The sequence below is a fragment of the Ahaetulla prasina genome, chromosome 4 (genome assembly GCF_028640845.1).
Source record: "Ahaetulla prasina isolate Xishuangbanna chromosome 4, ASM2864084v1, whole genome shotgun sequence".
NCBI lineage: Eukaryota > Metazoa > Chordata > Lepidosauria > Squamata > Colubridae > Ahaetulla > Ahaetulla prasina.
The window spans coordinates 7,822,287-7,842,390 of NC_080542.1; the positions used below are offsets into that span (position 1 = coordinate 7,822,287).

A 20,104-nucleotide genomic window follows, 5' to 3' on the forward strand; every position below is an offset into this window, starting at 1 on the left:
TTCAGCTTTGTTGTTCCTTTGTTCACCTTTGGTTTTATTGAAAAAAAATGCCAGATTTCTAATTCCAAACCAATTCAAATCACACTTTATTATGGTCTTTGGTCAGCACAACTTTGAATAAAGGATGAAGCAGAAGGAAGAATACATTTCATTTCATTTCATCAAATTTTTCATATTATTGAAATCTGAAAACAGGTTGCAATAAAGATAGATTCATGGGCAGAGAACAAATGGTTATGACCGAGCATGAAAGTCTACTATAAAATGCAGTTAAATGTATGGGATTCACAAACTCAATAGGTTTTCATTTTGAAGAAGTCTAACAAATCCAAAAGTGATATCCTATAATACAATGTTAAAGATATATTCATAAAATGGTAATTAGCTTTTAAATATGTTTAAGTAGGGCTTTATGAAAGAATCTTGGAAAACATTAAAAATGTGGCAACTTTATTGTCACTTTAAATGTACACACGTTAAAAGAAAATTTCATTGCATACAGCTCTCAGAGGGTCACCACCTCCAATATACACTATATAAACATGACAAAATAAATAAATACAAAATTATGCATATGCCATTATACCCACATACATTATATGACACAAAGAAACAACACAGTATAGTTCAGATTTGTACATTAGTACACTTGGGGTACTAATTCCTCTTTATGAGTTGCTCTCTGTGATTTAGGTCAGGTCTGAAAACAATGATGTGGCACTTTGGCAAGAATATGCATCCCAGTAATGCAGCACTGGAGGCCAAGATGGAGAAGACCTCCACAGCTACCATGGCTTTTCCTTTGGTGCTCAGATAGGCTGGAAAGAAGGAGAGCCACACACTGCAAAAGGCCAACATGCTGAAGGTGATGAACTTGGCTTCATTAAAGCTGTCAGGTAATTTACGAGCAAGGAAAGCCATAATAAAGCTAGCAATGGCCAAGATACCCATGTAGCCCAAGACACAGTAGAAGAAGGAAGCTGACCCCTCATTGCACTGTAAAATCATTTCTTGGAATGCAGAGTGCATGTCCAACTCAGGGAATGGGGGAGAGGTTGACAACCAAAGAATACAAATCCATACTTGTAATAGAGAACATGAAAGCACAATGGAAAAGGCCAATCTTCTTCCTACCCATTTCCTCATCTGAGATCCTGGTTTAGTGGCCATGAAAGCCACAACCACAGTGATGGTTTTGGCCAGTACACTAGAAATGGCCACGGAGAAAGTAATACCAAACATTGATTGTCGGAGAAGGCAGGTCACTTTGCCAGGTTGGCTGAGGAAGAGCAAGGAGGAGAGAAAACAGAGCTGAAGAGAGACAAGGAGGGTGTAGGTGAGGGACCGGTTGTTAGCTTTGACAATGGGAGTATCCCTGTGCTTAATAAAAGTTCCAAGTACCCAAGATGTCAAGAGGAAGAAACCAAGAGTTGATGAGGCTAAACAAATTCCCAAGGTTTCTTCAAAGGTTAGAAAAACCTCTGGTTTCAGGATACAGCCTTTTTTTTCTTTATTTGGATAATGATCTTCTGGACATTTAAAACAGTCATCCATATCTGCGAGGAAAGTCAAGAAATTTGTCATCAAGGCATTCTAAATTATGGAAATTCATTTTATTAATTTTATGCATCCTAAACTTGTATATTAAAGCTTGCTTAAGTCTAAGGAAAATTGATAGAATTCCTACCCTACCATTTTGATTTGAAATCTTCCCCTCCATGCACGGAACACAGGCAAAGCAGCAGAACTGATTTCCTTCAATTCCCTTCTTCCAGGATCCAGGGAAACAAGGGTCATTGCATCGAGAAAATGGAGGAACCTGACGATAAACATGAAAATGTTTGGAAAAAGAGGGTTTTTAAAACAGTTTCTGAATTTTCTCCTTAATGGAGTGACATGATTACTGACTTCCCAAAAGAAGACTGAATTTAACAACTTCCATCAACAGATGTAGAATTTACAATGATGTACAAAAGTTCCTGTTTGAAGGGAAGGGGAAAGATAGGGGAAAGGGAAGTTGTGAATGTTCCAACACTGGAAATTTTTAAGAAAATGTTGGATAACCATCTGTCTGAGATGGTGTAGGGTTCCCCGCATGGGCAGGGGTTGAACTAGAAGGCCTCCAAGGTCCCTTCCAACTCTGTTGTTGTTGTTGTTATTATTATATTCTAGCACACGGTGATAATCTCATGAAAACATAGACACTCTTGTGGATTCAAATGGAAATGCCCACCAAATAGGCAACCATGTTTTTTTATTAAAATATCGTTTTGGTCAATTTGAGGAATGCTTGACTGTAAACATTGCAAAGTGTTAAGTTGGGAGAAGGAGGAGACTGGAGACAAGCTTCAGAGAACAGCTCTTTATTCAGTAACTACGTACAATCCAGCAGCTAGCCTCTCTGACAGCTTGCCGTTTTATAGGGAGCTGTGAGGGGGCTCAGCCAATCGGGTTTGAGAATTCTACCCGCTCAAACAGCGGACCAGATAGAAAACTATACAAACTGTCAATTTCTAACACAAAGAATATGCCATTGTTTATTTGTTTATTTGTTTTTTTTAAAAAAAAACAGAAATTAGATTTCTAAAGAGTCTATGTTCAATATGGGATCATAACAGATCAAGGCATGGTGGATTCATTAACTCGATACCTGGTTAAAAGCTGGACTCCAGACAATCGGATCTTCATCAATCCATAATTCCTTCCCCTTTGGAGCCTGTAGATCCATCTTTCCAACTCTCACTCTCTGAAAGGATCTGTTTGGAAAAGTGATCAAGTTGGTGATGTCGAATCCACCTGTTGCTTCCCTTTTCTCATTCAGGAACACTCTTTCCCCAGCTGAATTGTTAAAAGAAATGCCTTGAAGAAATGAATGGAGCTACTTGAAAAGGAATGAAAGAGAGAGGGAATTAAAAGCATTATAATAGAGAAGAGAAAAACATGTTCAAGTTTCATTCACTTGTTCTTCCTATCCCTATAACCATTATTAAGTATGAAAACTTAGAAATTTGACAAACAATATTACTTGATATGTACATGTCCACACTATATAGATATAGTTTGATATTAATATAAGAAAGAGTAAGAATGAGCTGAAGCAGAATGAATAAAAGGTCCTGGAATTATGTACCTTCATTAAATTATGATTTAGATCAGGGATGTAAAACTCACATGGTCATATTGTCATCATGTGACATATTGTGACTTTTCTCCCTTTCACTAAACAAGGGGTGAGCGTGGCCAGTGTGTGACGCATCTAACATGCGGACTGCGAGTTTGACACTCTTGATTTAAATTCACTACATAAAGAACTAATTCGACGTAGATCATATCTAATCTTTCCTCATTGTCCCTTACTAAAATTTAAAATCTGAGACTCAAGCATTTTATTTTATTTATTTATTTTATTTCATTTATTTCATCAAGCATGTATTTTATGACAGATACAAGTGTAAACTTAATTATAAATACATGTAAAGGATATGAATAACAGGAAACATTAGGACAGGGACGGAAGGCATGCTGGTACACTTATGCATTCCCCTTAGAGACCTTTTAGGAATGGGGTGAGGTCTACAGTAGACAGTCTAAGGTTAAAGTTTTGGGGATTTGGGGAAGAGACCACAGAGTCAGGTAGTGCATTCCAGGCGTTGACAACTCTGTTACTGAAGTCATATTTTCTGCAGTTTGGTTTGGATTGGTTTACCATGGGTTTGTATCTATTGTGTGCTCTTGTATTGTTTTGGTTGAAGCTGAAGTATTCATTGGCTGGTAGGACATTGCAGCAGATGCAAAATAGAGATTATTGCAAACGTGTTTCCTTAATTCATCCTATAGATGCCACATCTAAGAAGGGCCACTTTTATTTCATTACTCTAAAACTCTGATGGAGACAGAAAGCTCAGCTTGTTAGCCATGAAAAGTCCATGAGCCACATAGAAAAATCTTGGAGAATTCATTATTTTTGGAGGAGGCAATGAAAAGTAATCTAAATTATCATTTGAACTGTCTCTTCTTATGCAATGTATGGTGATTTACTAAGTAACCTCTACTGACTACTAAACCATAATTTATACAGTATTTTCTCGATGTTCAGAATAACAAAAGAAACTATTTTTTCTATATCTATTTCAGACAGAAGAGTAAGTTAGGGTCAAGAGGAGGCTGGAGGTCCTCTAATCCAACATCCTACTCAAGGAGGAGACCTTACGATATTTCAGACAAGTAGCTGTCCTTCTCTTCATAAATATCTCCAATGTTGAAGGTCTGAAGGCAAACTGTTCATTGTTCTCACCATCAGGAAATTTCTTCTTATCTCTAGGTTGCTTTCTCATGCTTGATTCCATGTGCAGAAAATACTAAGACTGTCCACAATGGGATCAAAACATAATTCTACATCAAACTGCTTATTAAAATAAAAGAAGTGTCCAAGGCGAAGGGAATACCTGCCAAGCCTGGAGATGTGAAAGGTTAGGATTTTTACAGATCATAGGTTTTTTTCTATTGAAATGTAATGTGTACAGAGCCTGCAAAGCATGAGCCACAGCATAAACAGCATTGTAGATGCTGTAGCTTTGGCCTGTCATCTCCATTTCAAAGGCAGGTCCAGGAAGATCCTCCAGCTTCATCTCCCCAGTGAATTTTCTACTCTGCATTTCTCGTAACTCTGGTTTTGGAAATGAACAATCAAATGCTTGTTCCCAAACTTCCTGTAGAAACTCATCTCTGGAAACTGAAAGAGGATTTACAGTCTGAAGAAACTCCTTGAAACCTGCAACTGCTCTTGAATGAACAGTGAAGGAAAGAGCCCCATGGAACAGGTGGAGATCCCACTTGATTTGAAATCCTGATAATATGAAATCAATCTGTGCAGTCATGATCCACACCCTTCTATATAAGGCAATTTCCTTGCTTTCAGGATCTACTATAAATGTGACAAATCTGAACCAAAGAATTGTCAATGATTCTCCATAGACAAGAAATGCATTGGCTCGGCTATTTATCCAACTCATGGAAATAATTAAGATTCTTTCAATTACTTCTGGGAAGTTTTCGAAGTGGACTAGCTGTGCAAGTCTTTCTATGAACGCTGAGCAGATTCCATTCTGTGAAAGTAAAGGCTGCATTTTCTGTAAGAAATTTTCTCCATCATTGTTGTCAACTGAAAATATCCCAATCCACGTCCACCTGAAATGACGAAGCAATTGGATAATCCCAATATATTGATGGTCCTCTTTGGGGACCATGAAATAAAGTGAAGAGAGCTTACTGGTCTCAAATTCCTCTTGGGGTAATGAGCCGTATGTCAGCTGCAAGAAAGTGAAGTAGTATTCTCTAGAGTTGTAAGATCAATTGCAATTGTCCAGATCTAGTTCTCATACAAAATATATTCAAAGAAGGAATTGTTTTCCTGAAATTATTCTAGGTATTAATATGGAAATGAATGTATTGGAATTATTTCAAACACATATAACAAACCTAACCTAACCTAACCTAACCTAACCTAACCTAACCTAACCTAACCTAACCTAACCTAACCTAACCTAACCTAACCTAACCTAACCTAACATAACATAACATAACATAACATAACATAACATAATGTAATAACAGAGTTGGAAGGGACCTTGGAGGTCTTCTAGTCCAACCCCCTGCCCAGCCAGGAAACCCTACAATGGTTATCCAACATTTTCTTAAAAATTTCCAGTGTTGGAGCATTTACAACTTCTGCAGGCAAGTTGTTCCACTTATTAATTGTTCTAACTGTCAGAAAATTTCTCCTAAGTTCTAAGTTGCATCTCTCCTTGATTAGTTTCTACCCATTGCTTCTTGTTCTACCCTCAGGTGCTTTGGAGAATAGTTTGACTCCCTCTTCTTTGTGGCTGATATGCTTAATTGATTATTTCTTGATATTAATCGTTTCATAGTTCCCATCACCAATCTCTTTCCACTTATGACTGTATGACTATAACTTGTTGCTGGCAATCCTTATGATATATTGATCATCAATTGTGTTGTAAATGTTGTACCTTGATGAACGTATCTTTTCTTTTATGTACACTGAGAGCATATGCACCAAGACAAATTCCTTGTGTGTCCAATCACACTTGGCCAATAAAATTCTATTCTATTCTATTCTATTCTATTCTATTCTATATGATTGATCAGTTATTTTGATAGAAGCAAAGAACTCTATTTTCAAATCTTTCCTCAGGTATGGAATGTCTCCAGATGCTCACTTCTTATATTTGGCATTGTGGTTTCAAAATTATGCCAACTAATAGACCTTAAAAGAATAGAATAGAATAGAATAGAATTTTATTGGCCAAGTGTGATTGGACACACAAGGAATTTTTCTTGGTACATATGCTCTCAGTGTACATAAAAGAAAAGATACGTTCATCAAGGTACAACATTTACAACACAACTGATGATCAATATATCAATATAAATCATAAGGATTGCCACCAACAAGTTATAGTCATACAGTCATAAGTGGAAAGAGATTGGTGATGGGAACTATGAAACGATTAATAGTAGTGCAGATTCAGTAAATAGTCTGACAGTGTTGAGGGAATTATTTGTTTAGCAGAGTGATGACCTTCGGGAAAAAACTGTTCTTGTGTCTAGTTGTTCTGGTGTGCAGTGCTCTATAGCGTCGTTTTGAGGGTAGGAGTTGAAACAGTTTATGTCCAGGATGCGAGGGATCTGCAAATATTTTCATGGCCCTCTTCTTGATTCGTGCAGTTTACAGGTCCTCAATGGAAGGCAGGTTGGTAGCAATTATTTTTTCTGCAGTTCTAATTATCCTCTGAAGTCTGTGTTTTTCTTGTGGGGTTGCAGAACCGAACCAGACAGTTATAGAGGTGCAAATGACAGACTCAATAATTCCTCTGTAGAATTGGATCAGCAGCTCCTTGGGCAGTTTGAGCTTACTGAGTTGGCGCAGAAAGAACATTCTTTGTTGTCCTTTTTTAATGATGTTTTTGATGTTAGCTGTCCATTTGAGATCTTGCGATATGATAGAACCCAGAAATTTGAAGGTTTCTACTGTTGATACTGTGTTGTCAAGTATTGTGAGAGGTGGAAGTATGGAAGGGTTTTTCCTAAAGTCTACCACCATTTCTACGGTTTTGAGTGTGTTCAGTTCCAGATTGTTTTGGTTGCACCACAAGGCTAGTCGTTCGACCTCTCGTCTATATGCGGATTCGTCATTGTCTCGAATGAGACCAATCACTGTTGTGTCATCTGCGAACTTCAGTAGCTTAACAAATGGATCATTGGAGATGCAGTCATTGGTATACAGAGAGAAGAGAAGTGGGGAGAGCACACAGCCTTGGGGGGGCCCTGTGCTAATTGTACAGGTATTTGATGTGATCTTGCTTAGCTTCACCTGCTGCTTCCCGTTTGTTAGGAAGCTTGTGATCCACTTACAAGTCTGTTCCGGTACCTTTAGCTGGTTTAGCTTAGTTAGAAGAATGTCTGGAATGATGGTATTGAATGCTGAACTAAAGTCTACAAAAAGGACCCTTGCATAGGTCTTTGGAGACTCAAGATGTTGTAGGATGTAGTGCAGAGCCATATTAACAGCATCATCTGTTGATCTATTTGCTCGGTATGCAAATTGCAAGGGGTCTAAGAGCGGATTTGTGATGGTTTTCAGGTAGGAAAGCACTAGCCTTTCAAAGGTTTTCATGACTACAGATGTTAGAGCAACTGGTCTGTAGTCATTCAGTTCCTTGATGGTGGGCTTCTTCGGCACTGGGATGATGGTAGAGCGTTTGAAGCAAGAAGGAACATACAATATATCTTAATACAAAGCTAACGCTAATGTTTATTGCTTCTTGATTAATCCAAAACAACATCAAGAACAGAATTTAGAATTGTTCTCCTTAGACCTTAGACTTACTTGTGGAATTTTGAAGGATCCTGTAATTTCAGCAATATGAGATGATGTGGCAAAATCCAGTCCCCCAATGATAGCCCTGAGATTCTTCTGTCTATCACACTTATAGTTAGGGACAAATTCCTGGGATTTGAAAAGCAGGTCCAGAGTGGTGTGATAGGTCATCCTTGCATTGATGTAGCTGTCATAGATGTGGAACCCAAGAGTGACGTTAGGTAAGAGCTGGGAGTCCTCATTGATCTCTTTCACAGCAAAAGCCAAGGCAAGGATGTGTTGATGAAATTTGGGGATTAGACTGCAAATAATTTCAATAGTTGAAAGTGTAAATTGACAATTCTCATAAGGGGACAACATTTCTGTATAAATAACAAACATTTATTTCTGTGATGGTAATAGAGAGAAAATAGCCTTTCCAAAATTCTTAATTTCTAGAATGATCTTTGGTGCTGTCTGAGCTTGGTTGCTTTCTTGCAGACATTTAACTACCCAAAGTAGGTAACATCATTGCAACTCAACACTGATGTTGTTTGTTTTTTTTTTTATTAAAAAAGTTTTACAACAATTAAATTTTTCCCCCTCCCCCCATCCCTCCTAAACCCCCCTCCCCCCCCCGGACTTCCCGGAGCAAACACAAGGTATAGTTCCTTAAACAAAACAGTCATACATTAAACTTTTTAAATCTAACACAATTATAATCTTTCTCTCACATAACCTGACTTCTTCCATTAAAATCAAAAATAACATCCTTCATTCAAAAGCAATCCGAAATTTCTTAATCCGATATCTATTTTGAATATAATCAATCCAGTTCTTCCATTCATTTAAATATTTTTCTTGAGTACTGTCTTTCAAGAAGGCTGAGATTTTAGCCATCTCAGCCAAATTGGAAACTTTCAATATCCATTCTTCTATTGTGGGTAATTCTTTTTTCTTCCAATATTGTCCAATCAACAGTCGTGCTGCTGTTATTAAGTTCAAAATCAACTTAGTCTCAATTACTGTACAGTCCGTTGTTATTCCCAAAAGGAAAAATTGCGGTAGGAACTTTATCTTCTTCTTCAGAACATTCTGCATAATCCACCAGATTCTTATCCAGAAAGACTTAATTTTCTTACAAGTCCACCATACATGAAAATATGTAGCATCATCACAATTACATCTCCAACATTTCGCTTGCATATCTGGATACATACATGATAATTTCTTAGGATCTAAATGCCATCTATAAAACATCTTATAAAAATTTTCCCTTAAATTCTGCGCTTGCGTAAATTTAACATTTCTAACCCAAATTTTTTCCCATGTTTCCAACATTATTGGTTCCTGAATATTCTGTGCCCATTTTATCATACAATCCTTTATTAAATCTCTTTCAGAATCTATTTCTATCAACACAGTATACAATCTCTTTATATGCCCCTGAGTTTGATTTCTAATTTGTTTAACCAGATTTTCTTCATTTTGAATGATACCAATTTTCTGATCTTCTTTCCATCTAGCCTTTAACTGTCCATATTGAAACCAAGTATAATTCCTCCCTTCTTCTTTTAATGTATCCAAAGATTTTAGTTGTAAATTTCCCCTCTCATTGTATAAAAGATCTAACACTGATGTTGTTATCTGCAAGAAAACATTCAATGTCAGAGGACCCCCCATTATGAACAGATTCAGGAGCAATCACTTATTTACAGCATGTATGTTTTGTGAGAAGAGATAATGCCAAATCTTTCTAAAAATTATCTTTATTCCAGTAAATCTTCAAATAGAGGCTTCTTGGTCTGACGTTTTGTACATTTCATGTGAAAGACTTTGAAAATAATGTAAAGAAAGTTATTTCTTCTTTCATAACCAGATACAATTGAAAGAAAAAACCCCTTCACAAATGGATATCTGCTTTTCTGTCTAACAGACAACAAGTGGTCAAAATTGGCAATGCTCTATCTAATCCTGTTCCTGTCAGGAGTGGAGATCTTCAAGGCAGCGTTCTTGGACCAACACTCTTCATACTATACATTAATGATCTTTGTGACCATATCTCAAGTAATTGTGTTCTCTTTGCTGATGATGTCAAACTAATTAACACCACACACAATACTTCTATCATTCAAAAAGACCTTGATCATCTAACCGCTTGGTCTAAAACTTGGCAACTCCAAATTTCAATCAGCAAATGCTCAGTCTTACATATTGGAAAAAAGAACCCAAACAGTAAGTACATACTAGATAGACATTACCTTACAGATGACCCCCATCCCGTTAAAGACCTTGGAGTTTTCATGTCAAATGATCTAAGTGCCAAAGCCCACTGCAACTACATAGCAAAAAAGGCTCCAAGAGTTGTAAACCTGATCTTGCATAGCTTCTTTTCCAAAAACACTACACTACTAACCAGAGCATATAAAACATTTGCTAGACCAATTCTAGAATACAGCTTGCCTGTTTGGAACCCTCACCGCATCTCTGACATCAATACAATTGAACGTGTCCAGAAATATTTTACAAGAAGAGTTCTCCATTCCTCTGAAAACAACAAAATACCTTATCCCACCAGACTTGAAATCCTAGGCTTAGAAAACTTGGAACTCCATCGCCTTCGACAAGACCTGAGTTTAACTCATAGGATCATCTATTGTAAAGTCCTTCCTGTTAAAGACTACTTCAGCTTTAATTGCAATAATACAAGAGCAACCAATAGAAACTTAATGTTAACCGCTTTAATCTAGATTGAAGAAAATATGACTTCTGTAACAGAATCATAAGTGTTTGGAACACTTTACCTGACTCTGTGGTCTCTTCCCATAATCCTAAAAACTTTAACCAAAAACTTTCTACCATTGACCTCACCCCTTTCCTAAGAGGACCATAAGGGTTTATGCATAAGAGCATAAACGTGCCTATCGTTCCTGTCATATTGTTTTTTCTTTTCTTCTTCCTATATATATATGCTTATACCTCCTAATATTTACTCATATATATGGTTATATACTATACAATTTTTTTGTATGACACTTATATATATTGTTGTGACAAAATAAAAAAATAAAAAATAAAATAAATAAAATAAATATGAAGGCATAGATGATGTTAAAACCCTACATTTATGATGAAATATCTTTTAATCATATAAAGGAAATATCTTTTAATCATATAAAGGATTTTTGACAATCTGAGTAAGCTAAGATAGAGAAAAAAATTCTTACATTGGTATTTCATAAGGTTTCTTGGAAGGATTTTCACTAAATTTAATTTCGTAAAGGTGGTAACCGAAGTGAGACGCCATTCCACCAACGATGAAGTCTCCAGGCTGGTACCACTCATGTGGAATAAGGAAAGCATCATTTGCAGGGCATTTCAGAGTAACTACTTTGTGTACCAAAAACATCACAAGAAACATCTTCATGCTTTTGCTATTGTGAAAATGTTTTCCCTTCCATCCTACTGGTCACAAAGTACATATAATCCAATACTTCACCTAAAGATTGATCCAAGGTTTATATCTGAGAATGTTCCTAATGAGAAAATCTATTATTTTCTATTTGAAAATCCATGTAAATGAAATTTGTGTCTTGAATGCCACCAGGATTTGAACAGATACTCTGGCAGAAAGGAACAGAGGGTGGATACTTGAAACAACAAATCTGGCAGAGATGTTATTACCTCTTGTCAAAACTCCTTGTGCTTTGTTGTTGTATTTCAATAGCTTTCTGTACAGCCTTTAAAGTTTTAGCCTATAGTAATTCCTCTGGGATATAATTATTTTGTTTTGATGAAATAATACGTAGCTGATGGTTCAGCTATTTTTTTTAAAAAAAGAGCAATGCCAATGAAAGTAGCCTATGGAAGACTTGCAATCGAATATATATTTAATTTTTAAAAATAATGCTTTTTTCAAAGTACCACATTTATTTTCTATCGATTTTTGACAAAATAAAACACGAACAAATCCAATAGGTATCAATTTTTTATTGTATGTATTTTTTTTCAGAGTAACAATGCAGAACCTTTAAAAAAAAAAAAGCTCACTAGAAAACTTCAAAAGATTCCTGGTACCCAAGTATCATACATTCTAATGCAAACACTTTAATATAACCTAAAGCAGAGGTCCCCAACCCCTGGCCATGGCAGAAACCAAGCCCATGGAAACAAGAGATGCCCTATCCATGGGATACAGGTAGCACGTGAAACAACATTTTTCCAGTATGCAGGAAAACCTCCCCCCTACCAGATAGTTTCATATTGGTGATATTTCTAGGATTTGGGCTGAATTTCATATTTGATTTTCTTGAAAAATGCCAGACTCTTTCTTATGGTCATTAGTCAGTATACATTTTGAATCATGGGTGAGACAGAAGGAAGAATACAAAGAATATCAAATAATAGAGTTGGAAAGGAACTATAAGGTCTTCTCATCCACACAACCCCTCCCCACTGAGCAGGAGACCCTAGACCATTTCAAACAATTGGTTCTCCAGTATCTTTATCAAAGCTTCCAGTGATAAAGCACCTCCAACCTCTGAAGGCAAGCTATTCCATTAGTTGATTGCTCTCACCATTAGGAAATTTCTCCTTAGTTCCAAGTTGCTTCCTCCTTGCTTAATTTCCATTCATTGTTTCTTGTCTTTCCTTTTGATGCTTTTTAAAATAGTTTGACCCCCTTGTCTTTTTAGGAGTCCCTCAAATATTGGGAAAGTGCTATCATGTCACCCCACTTCTTCTTTTCTCTGGACTAGTCATACCTAGTTCCTCTAACTGTTGTTCATATGTTATATCTTCCAGCTGCTAATCATTCTTGTCTGCACTCTTTCTAGAGTCTCAGCATCATTTTTTATACTCTGGTGACGAGAACTGGATACAGTTTTCCAAGTGTGGTTTTACTAAGGCTTTGTAAAGTGATACTAGAACTCAATGTGATCTTCATTCTATCCCTCTGTTAATGCTTTCTAGGATTGTAGTGTGTTCGTTTGTTTTTTTGCCTGGGAAAATCTCATTTTAATAAATTTCCTATATTATTAATCTTGATAACAGTTTACAGTGGAAATAGATTTATGGGTAGGGAGTGAATGATTGGGACCCAGTATGAAATCTGTTTTCTTTCAATACAGTTATATATTCAGGATCCACAAACTCAGCATGTATTACGTTTCAAAGCACCCTAACAAACCCAAACTAATGTCTTTATAACAGTATATTAACTATATATTCATAAAATGGTAGTCAGGTTCTTACTATATTTGTATAGTACTTTAGGAACAAAAGTATAAAACCCATGAAAATGACACTGCAAAAATTGGACATCATTTGAATGATGATGAAATATCATAACAGCAAGAAAAGAAAACTAGATCAAAGTCAAGTTCAACAGGTGAAAAGGAGAATGAATGAGGTCAAAGAATCTAGGAAAATGGTGGAAATGTAGGAACTTAAGCACTTACTGTAGAATGGGCTTCAATATGAATAAATCTTAAATATCCTACATAAAACCTTCCTTGACAGAAAAAATAAATTATATTCCTATAGTTTTTTATAAATACTTCTTTAGACAGCAGTTTTTCTATTCTTTTTTTTCCAGCATTTTTTACACAAATCCTTCTTTGGCGACGACAACAACAACAACAACAACAACAACAACAACAACAATAATAATAATAATAATAATAATAATAATAATAATAATAATAATAATTGTTCCTACAACTTTATATATGTGTCTTACAGACTGCATTCTTTCTATTTCTTTTTTCAGGAAATTTTATAAACAAGAAAGATTGCATGATTTACTAATTTCTCTTTGTGAGTTGTTCTCTGTGGTTGAGGTCAGATCTGAAAACAATGATGTAGCACTTTGGGAAAAATATGCATCCCAGTAATGCGGCACTGGAGGCCAAGATGGAGAAGACCTCCACAGCTACCATGGCTTTTCCTTTTGTGCTCAGGTAGGATGGAAAAAAGGAGATCCAAACACTGCAAAAGGCCAACATGCTGAAGGTGATGAACTTGGCTTCGTTAAAGCTGTCAGGTAATTTACGGGCAAGGAAAGCCACAATAAAGCTGGCGATGGCCAAGATACCCATGTAGCCCAAGACAATAGAAGAAGAAAGCTGAACCCTCATTGCACTGTAAAATCATTTCTTGGAGCTCTGAGTGCATGTCCAATTCAGGGAATGGGGGAAATGTTGACATCCAAAGAATACAAATCCATACTTGGAAGAGAGAGCAGGAAAGGACAGTAGAAAGAGCCAATCTTCTCCCCACCCATCTCCTCATCTGAGATCCTGGTTTCGTGGCCATGAAAGCCACAACCACAGTGATGGTTTTGGCCAGTACACTAGAAATGGCCACTGAGAAAGTGACGCCAAACATTGATTGTCGGGCAAGGCAGGTCACTTTGCCAGGTTGACTGAGGAAGAGCAAAGAGGAGAGAAAACAAAGCTGAAGAGAGACAAGCAAGGTGTAGGTGAGGGACCGATTGTTGGCTTTGACAATGGGAGTATCCCTGTGCTTAATAAAAGTTCCAAGTACCCAAGATGTCAAGAGGAAGAATCCAAGAGCTGCTGAGACCAAACCAATTCCTAAGGTTTCTTTGAAATTTAGAAAGACCAGCAGTTTCAGGACACAACCTTCCTTTTCTTTATTTGGATAATGATCTTCTGCACATTTAAAGCAGTCATCCATATCTGGGAGGAAAGTCAAGAAGTTTGTCATCTAGGCATTCCAAATTATTGACACTCATTTTATTAATTTTATGTATCTTAAATTTGTATATTAAAGTTCTTTTAAGTCTAATGAAAAATGGTAGAATGCATAACCTACCAATTTGATCCGAAATCTTCCCTTCTGGGCAGGGAACACAGTCATAGCAGCAGAACTGTTCCCCCTCAATCCCTTTCTTCCAGGATCCGTGGAAACAAGGGTCATTGCATCGAGAAAAGGAAAGACAAATGGCTATCCAACATTTTGTTAAAAATTTCCAGTGTTGGAGCATTTACAATTTCTGCAGGCAAGTTGTTCCACTGATTAATTGTCTAACTGTCAGGAAATTTCTCCTAAGTTCTAAGTTGCATCTTTCCTTGATTAGTTTCCACCCATTGCTTCTTGTTCTACCCTCAGCTGCTTTGGAGAACAGCCCGACTCCCTCTTCTTTGTGGCAACCCCTGAGATATTGGAACGCTGCTATCATGTTTCCCCTAGTCCTTCTTTTTATTAAACTAGGCATACCGAGTTCCTGCAACCATTCTTCATATGTTTTAGCCTCCAGTCCCCTTATCATCTTTAAAAACTTCTAGAAATTTCAGTGTTGTAAAAAAGGTCCTGTTTGAAGGGCAGTATGACTATTTAATTACACATGGTGACAATCTCATGGAAACATGGCCAGTCTTGTGATTTCAGAAAGAAATGCCCAGCAAATTTGCAACTCTGGCTCTTACGTTGTAATATCGTATTTATCAATCTGAGGAATGCTTGATCATCAACAGCCTTTGAAAGCATATACCATTGTTTATATAAAAAAGAGAAATCGGAGACTATGTTCAATATGAGATCATAGTGGATTAAGGCATGGTGGATTCACTAATTCGATACCTGGTTAAAAGCTGGACTCCAGACAATCACATCATCATCAATCCATAATTCCTGCCCTTTTGGAGCCTGTAGATCCATCTTTCCAACTCTAACTTTCTGAAAAGATCTGTTTGGAAAAGTGATCAAGTTGGTGATGTCGAATCCACCTGTTGCTTCTCCTTTCTCATTCAGGAACACTCTCTCCCCAGCTGAATTGTTAAAAGAAATGCCTTGAAGAAATGAATGGAGCTATTTGAAAAAGAATGAAAGAGAAAGGGAGTTGAATACAATGTAGTGGGGAGGAGAACACCATATTCAAGGTTCATTCATTCATTCATTCTTTCCATTCCAATAACTATTTCTAAGTATGACCATTCAGAAATTTGACAATCAATATTGCTCGATAATGTACATGTTTGATATTAATATAAGGAAGAGTAAGAATGAGCTAGGGACGTGGTGGCTCAGGGGCTAGGACGTTGAGCTTGTCGATTGAAAGGTCGGCAGCTCAGTGGTTCGAATCCCTAGTGCTGCCATGTAACGGGATGAGCTCCCGTTACTTGTCCCAGCTTCTGCCAACCTAGCAGTTTCGAAAGCATGTAAAAATGCAAGTAGAAAAAATAGGGACCACCTTTGGTGGGAAGGTAACAGCGTTCCGTGCACCTTTGGCGTTGAGTCATGCCGGCCACATGACCACGGAGAAGTCTTCAGACAACGGTGGCTCTTGACTTTACAGATGAGCCACCCCTAGAGTCGAAATGATGCGTATGTCGAGGAACCTTACCTTTAAGAATGAGCTGAAGCAGAATGAATAAAAGGTTCTGGAATTATGTACCTTCCTTAAGTTATGATTTAGATCAGGGATGTCAAACTCACATGGTCATATTGTCCTCATGTGACATATCGTGACTTTTCCCCCTTTCTCTTAACCACAGGTGAGCGTGGCCAGTGACGGATCTAACATGCGGACTGCGAGTTTGACATTCTTGATTTAAATTCACTACATAAAGAACTAATTCAACCTAGATTGGATCTAATCTTTCCTCATTGTCCTTACTAAAATTTAAAATCTGAGACTCAAGCATTTTATTTTATTTCATTTATTTCATCAAGCATGTATTTTATGACAGATACAAGTGTAAAGATAATTATAAATACATGTAAAGGATACAAATAAAAGAAAACATTAAGACAGGGACAGTAGGCATGCTGGTGCACTTATGCATTCCACTTAGAGACCTCTTAGGAATGGGGTGAGGTCAACAGTAGACAGTCTAAGGTTAAAGTTTTGGGGATTTGGGGAAGAAACCAGAGTCAGGTAGTGCATTCCAGGTGTTGACAACTCTGTTACTGATGTCATATTTTCTGCAGTCTGGTTTGGATTGGTTTACCATGATTTTGTATCTATTGTGTGCTCTTGTATTGATTTGGTTGAAGCTGAAGTATTCATTGGCTGGTAGGACATTGTAGCAGATGCAAACTAGAGATTATTGCAAACGTGTTTCCTTAATTTGTACTATAGATGCCACATCTAAGAAGGGCCACTTTTATTTCATTTATTTCATCAAGCATGTAAAAATGCAAGTAGAAAAAATAGGGACCACCTTTGGTGGGAAGGTAACAGCGTTCCGTGCACCTTTGGCGTTGAGTCATGCCGGCCACATGACCACGGAGAAGTCTTCAGACAACGGTGGCTCTTTGGCTTTGAAACGGAGATGAGCGCCACCCCCTAGAGTCGGCAACGACTAGCACGTATGTGCGAGGGGAACCTTTACCTTTACCTTTAAGAATGAGCTGTAGCAGGATGAATAAAAGGTTCTGGAATTATGTACCTTCCTTAAATTATTATTTAGATCAGGGATGTCAAACTCATACGGTCATATTGTCGTCATGTGACATATCATGACTTTTTCCCCTTTGCTAAACCAGGGGTGAACATGACCAGCATGTGATGCATCCAGCCTGCGAGCGGTGAGTTTGACACTAATGATTTGGATTCACTACATAAAGAACTAATTCAACCTAGATTGGATCTAATCTTTCCTCATTGTCCTTTACAATGAACGTATCTTTTCTTTTATGTACACTGAGAGCATATGCACCAAGACAAATTCCTTGTGTGTCCAATCACACTTGGCCAATAAAAAATTCTATTCTATTCTATTCTATTCTATTCTATTCTATTCTATTCTATTCTATTCTATTCTATTCTACTCAAATTTAAAATCTGAGACTCAAGCATTCCTCCATAGAGAGATGCAAGACGGAGATTGTTGCAAACATGTTTCATGTTTCATACTATGGAGGCCACATCTAAAAAGGGCCACTTTTATTTCATTACTCTAAAACTTTGATAGAGACAGAAAGCTGAGCCTGTTAGCCATGAAAAGTCCATAAGCCACATAGAAAATTCTTGGAGAACTGATTAGTTTTGGATGAGGCAATGAAAAGTAATCTAAATTATCATTTTAACTAACACTTATGATGCAACTTAGAACTAAGGAGAAATTTCCTGATGGCTAGAACAATTAATCAGTGGAACAACTTGCCTGCAGAAGTTGTAAATGCTCCAACACTGGAAATTTTTAAGAAAATGTTAGATAGCCATTTGTCTGAAATGGTGTAGGCTTTCCTGCCTGGGCAGGGGGTTGGACTAGAAGACCTCCAAGGTCCCTTCCAACACTGATATGATGATGATGATGATGATGCAATGTATGGTGATATATTAAATAACCTCTACTGACATCTAAACCATAATTTATACAGTATTTTCCTGATGATCAGAATAACAACAGAAAATATTTTTTTTATATCTATTTCAGAGAGAGCAGTAAGTTAGGATCAAAAGGAGGCTGGAGGTCTTCTAATCCAAACCCTACTCAAGGAGGAGACTCTATGATATTTCAGATAAGTGGTTGTCCTTCTCTTCAAAAAAATCTCCAAAACTTCTGAAGGCAATTCCATTAATTAATTGTTCAATGTTCTCACCATCAGGAAATTTCTCCTTATTTCTAGGTTGCTTTCTCATGCTTGATTCCACATGCAGAAAATAAAGGACATTCAACAATGGCTTCAAGACATATTTCTACATCAAACTGCTCATTGAAATAAAAGAAGTGTCCAAGGCAAAGGGAATACCTGCCAAGCCTGGAGATGTGGAAGGTCAGGATTTTTACAGATCATAGGTTTTTTCCTATTTAAATGTAATGTATACAGAGCCTGCAAAGCATGAGCCACAGCATAAACAGCATTGTAGATGCTGTAGCTTTGGCCAGTCATCTCCATTTCAAAGGCAGGTGCAGGAAGATCCTCCAGCTTCATCTCCCCAGTGCATTTTCTACTCTGCGTTTCTTGTAATTCTGGTTTTGGAAATGAACAATCAAATGCTTGTTCCCAAACTTCCTGCAGAAACCCATCATTGTATTCTGAAAGTGGATTGATGGTCTGAAGAAATTCCTTGAAACCTACAACTTCTGTTGAATGAACAGTGAAGGAAATTGCCCCATGGAACATCTGGAGGTCCAAGCTGATTTGAAGTCCTGGCAATATGAAATCAATCTGTGCAGTCATGATCCATACCTTTCCAAATAAAGTAACGTCAGAATTTGAATTGCTGTCAGAATTTACTGGAAGCATTACAACTCTTAGCCACATAATTATCAATGATTCTCCATAGACAAGAACTGCATTGACTTTCCTATTCATCAAATGAATGGAAATCATTGAGAGTCTTTGAAAAAAATCTTGGAATTCTTCCATGTGGGCCAGTGGTGAAAGCCTTTCTATAAACGTTGAGCAGATTCCGATCTGTGAAAGTAAGGCTGTATTTTTTGTAAGAATTTTTCTCCATTGTGGTTATCAACAGCAAACATCCCAATCCATGTCCACCTGAAATGATGAAGCAGTTGGACAATGCCAGTGTACTGGTTGTCTTCTTTGGGGACCATGAAGTAAACTGAAGAGAGCTTACTGGTCTCAAATTCCTCTTTGGATAATGAGCCATATGTCAGCTGCAAGAAAGTGGAGTAGTATTCTCTTGAGTTGTTAGATCAAATGCAATTGTCCTGATCTAGTCTTTATACAAAATATATGCAAGGAAGGAATTGTATTCCTGAAATTCTTCTAGGTATTAATATGGAAAGGAATTTATTCGAATTATTTCAAACACATATAATTGATCAATTATTTTGATAGAAACAAAGAACACTATGTTCCATCAGGGACGAAGTGTCTGTGGATACTCACTTCTTGTTATTTGGCATTGCAGTTTCACAATTATGCTAAGTAAAGGTAAAGGTAAAGGTTCCCCTCGCACATATGTGTTAGTCGTTCCTGACTCTAGGGGGAGATGCTCATCTCCGTTTCAAAGCCGAAGAGGCAGCGCTGTCCCAAGACGTCTCCGTGGCCATGTGGCCGGCATGACTCAACGCCAAAGGCGCACAGAACGCATACCTTCCCACCAAAGGTGGTCCCTATTTTTTCTACTTGCATTTTTACGTGCTTTCGAAACTGCTAGGTTGGCAGAAGCTGGGACAAGTCATGGGAGCTCACCCCGTTACACGGCAGCACTAGGGATTCAAACCGCCGAACTGCCGACCTTTCGATCGACAAGCTCAGCTGTCTTAGCCACTGAGCCACCAC

General features: G+C 37.4%; 1 protein-coding gene across 1 annotated transcript; it reads right to left on the bottom strand.

The window, feature by feature from the left end:
• Positions 1-657: 657 nt before the first annotated feature.
• On the bottom strand, positions 658-11,306 carry LOC131196999 (vomeronasal type-2 receptor 26-like). Its single transcript, XM_058180549.1, has 5 exons — positions 11,107-11,306; positions 7,910-8,201; positions 4,446-5,309; positions 1,693-1,819; positions 658-1,556 (listed from the first exon to the last, which is right to left on the bottom strand). Exons 1-5 carry the CDS (start codon positions 11,304-11,306, stop codon positions 658-660), a joined length of 2,382 nt encoding a protein of 793 aa, XP_058036532.1.
• Positions 11,307-20,104: the final 8,798 nt, after the last annotated feature.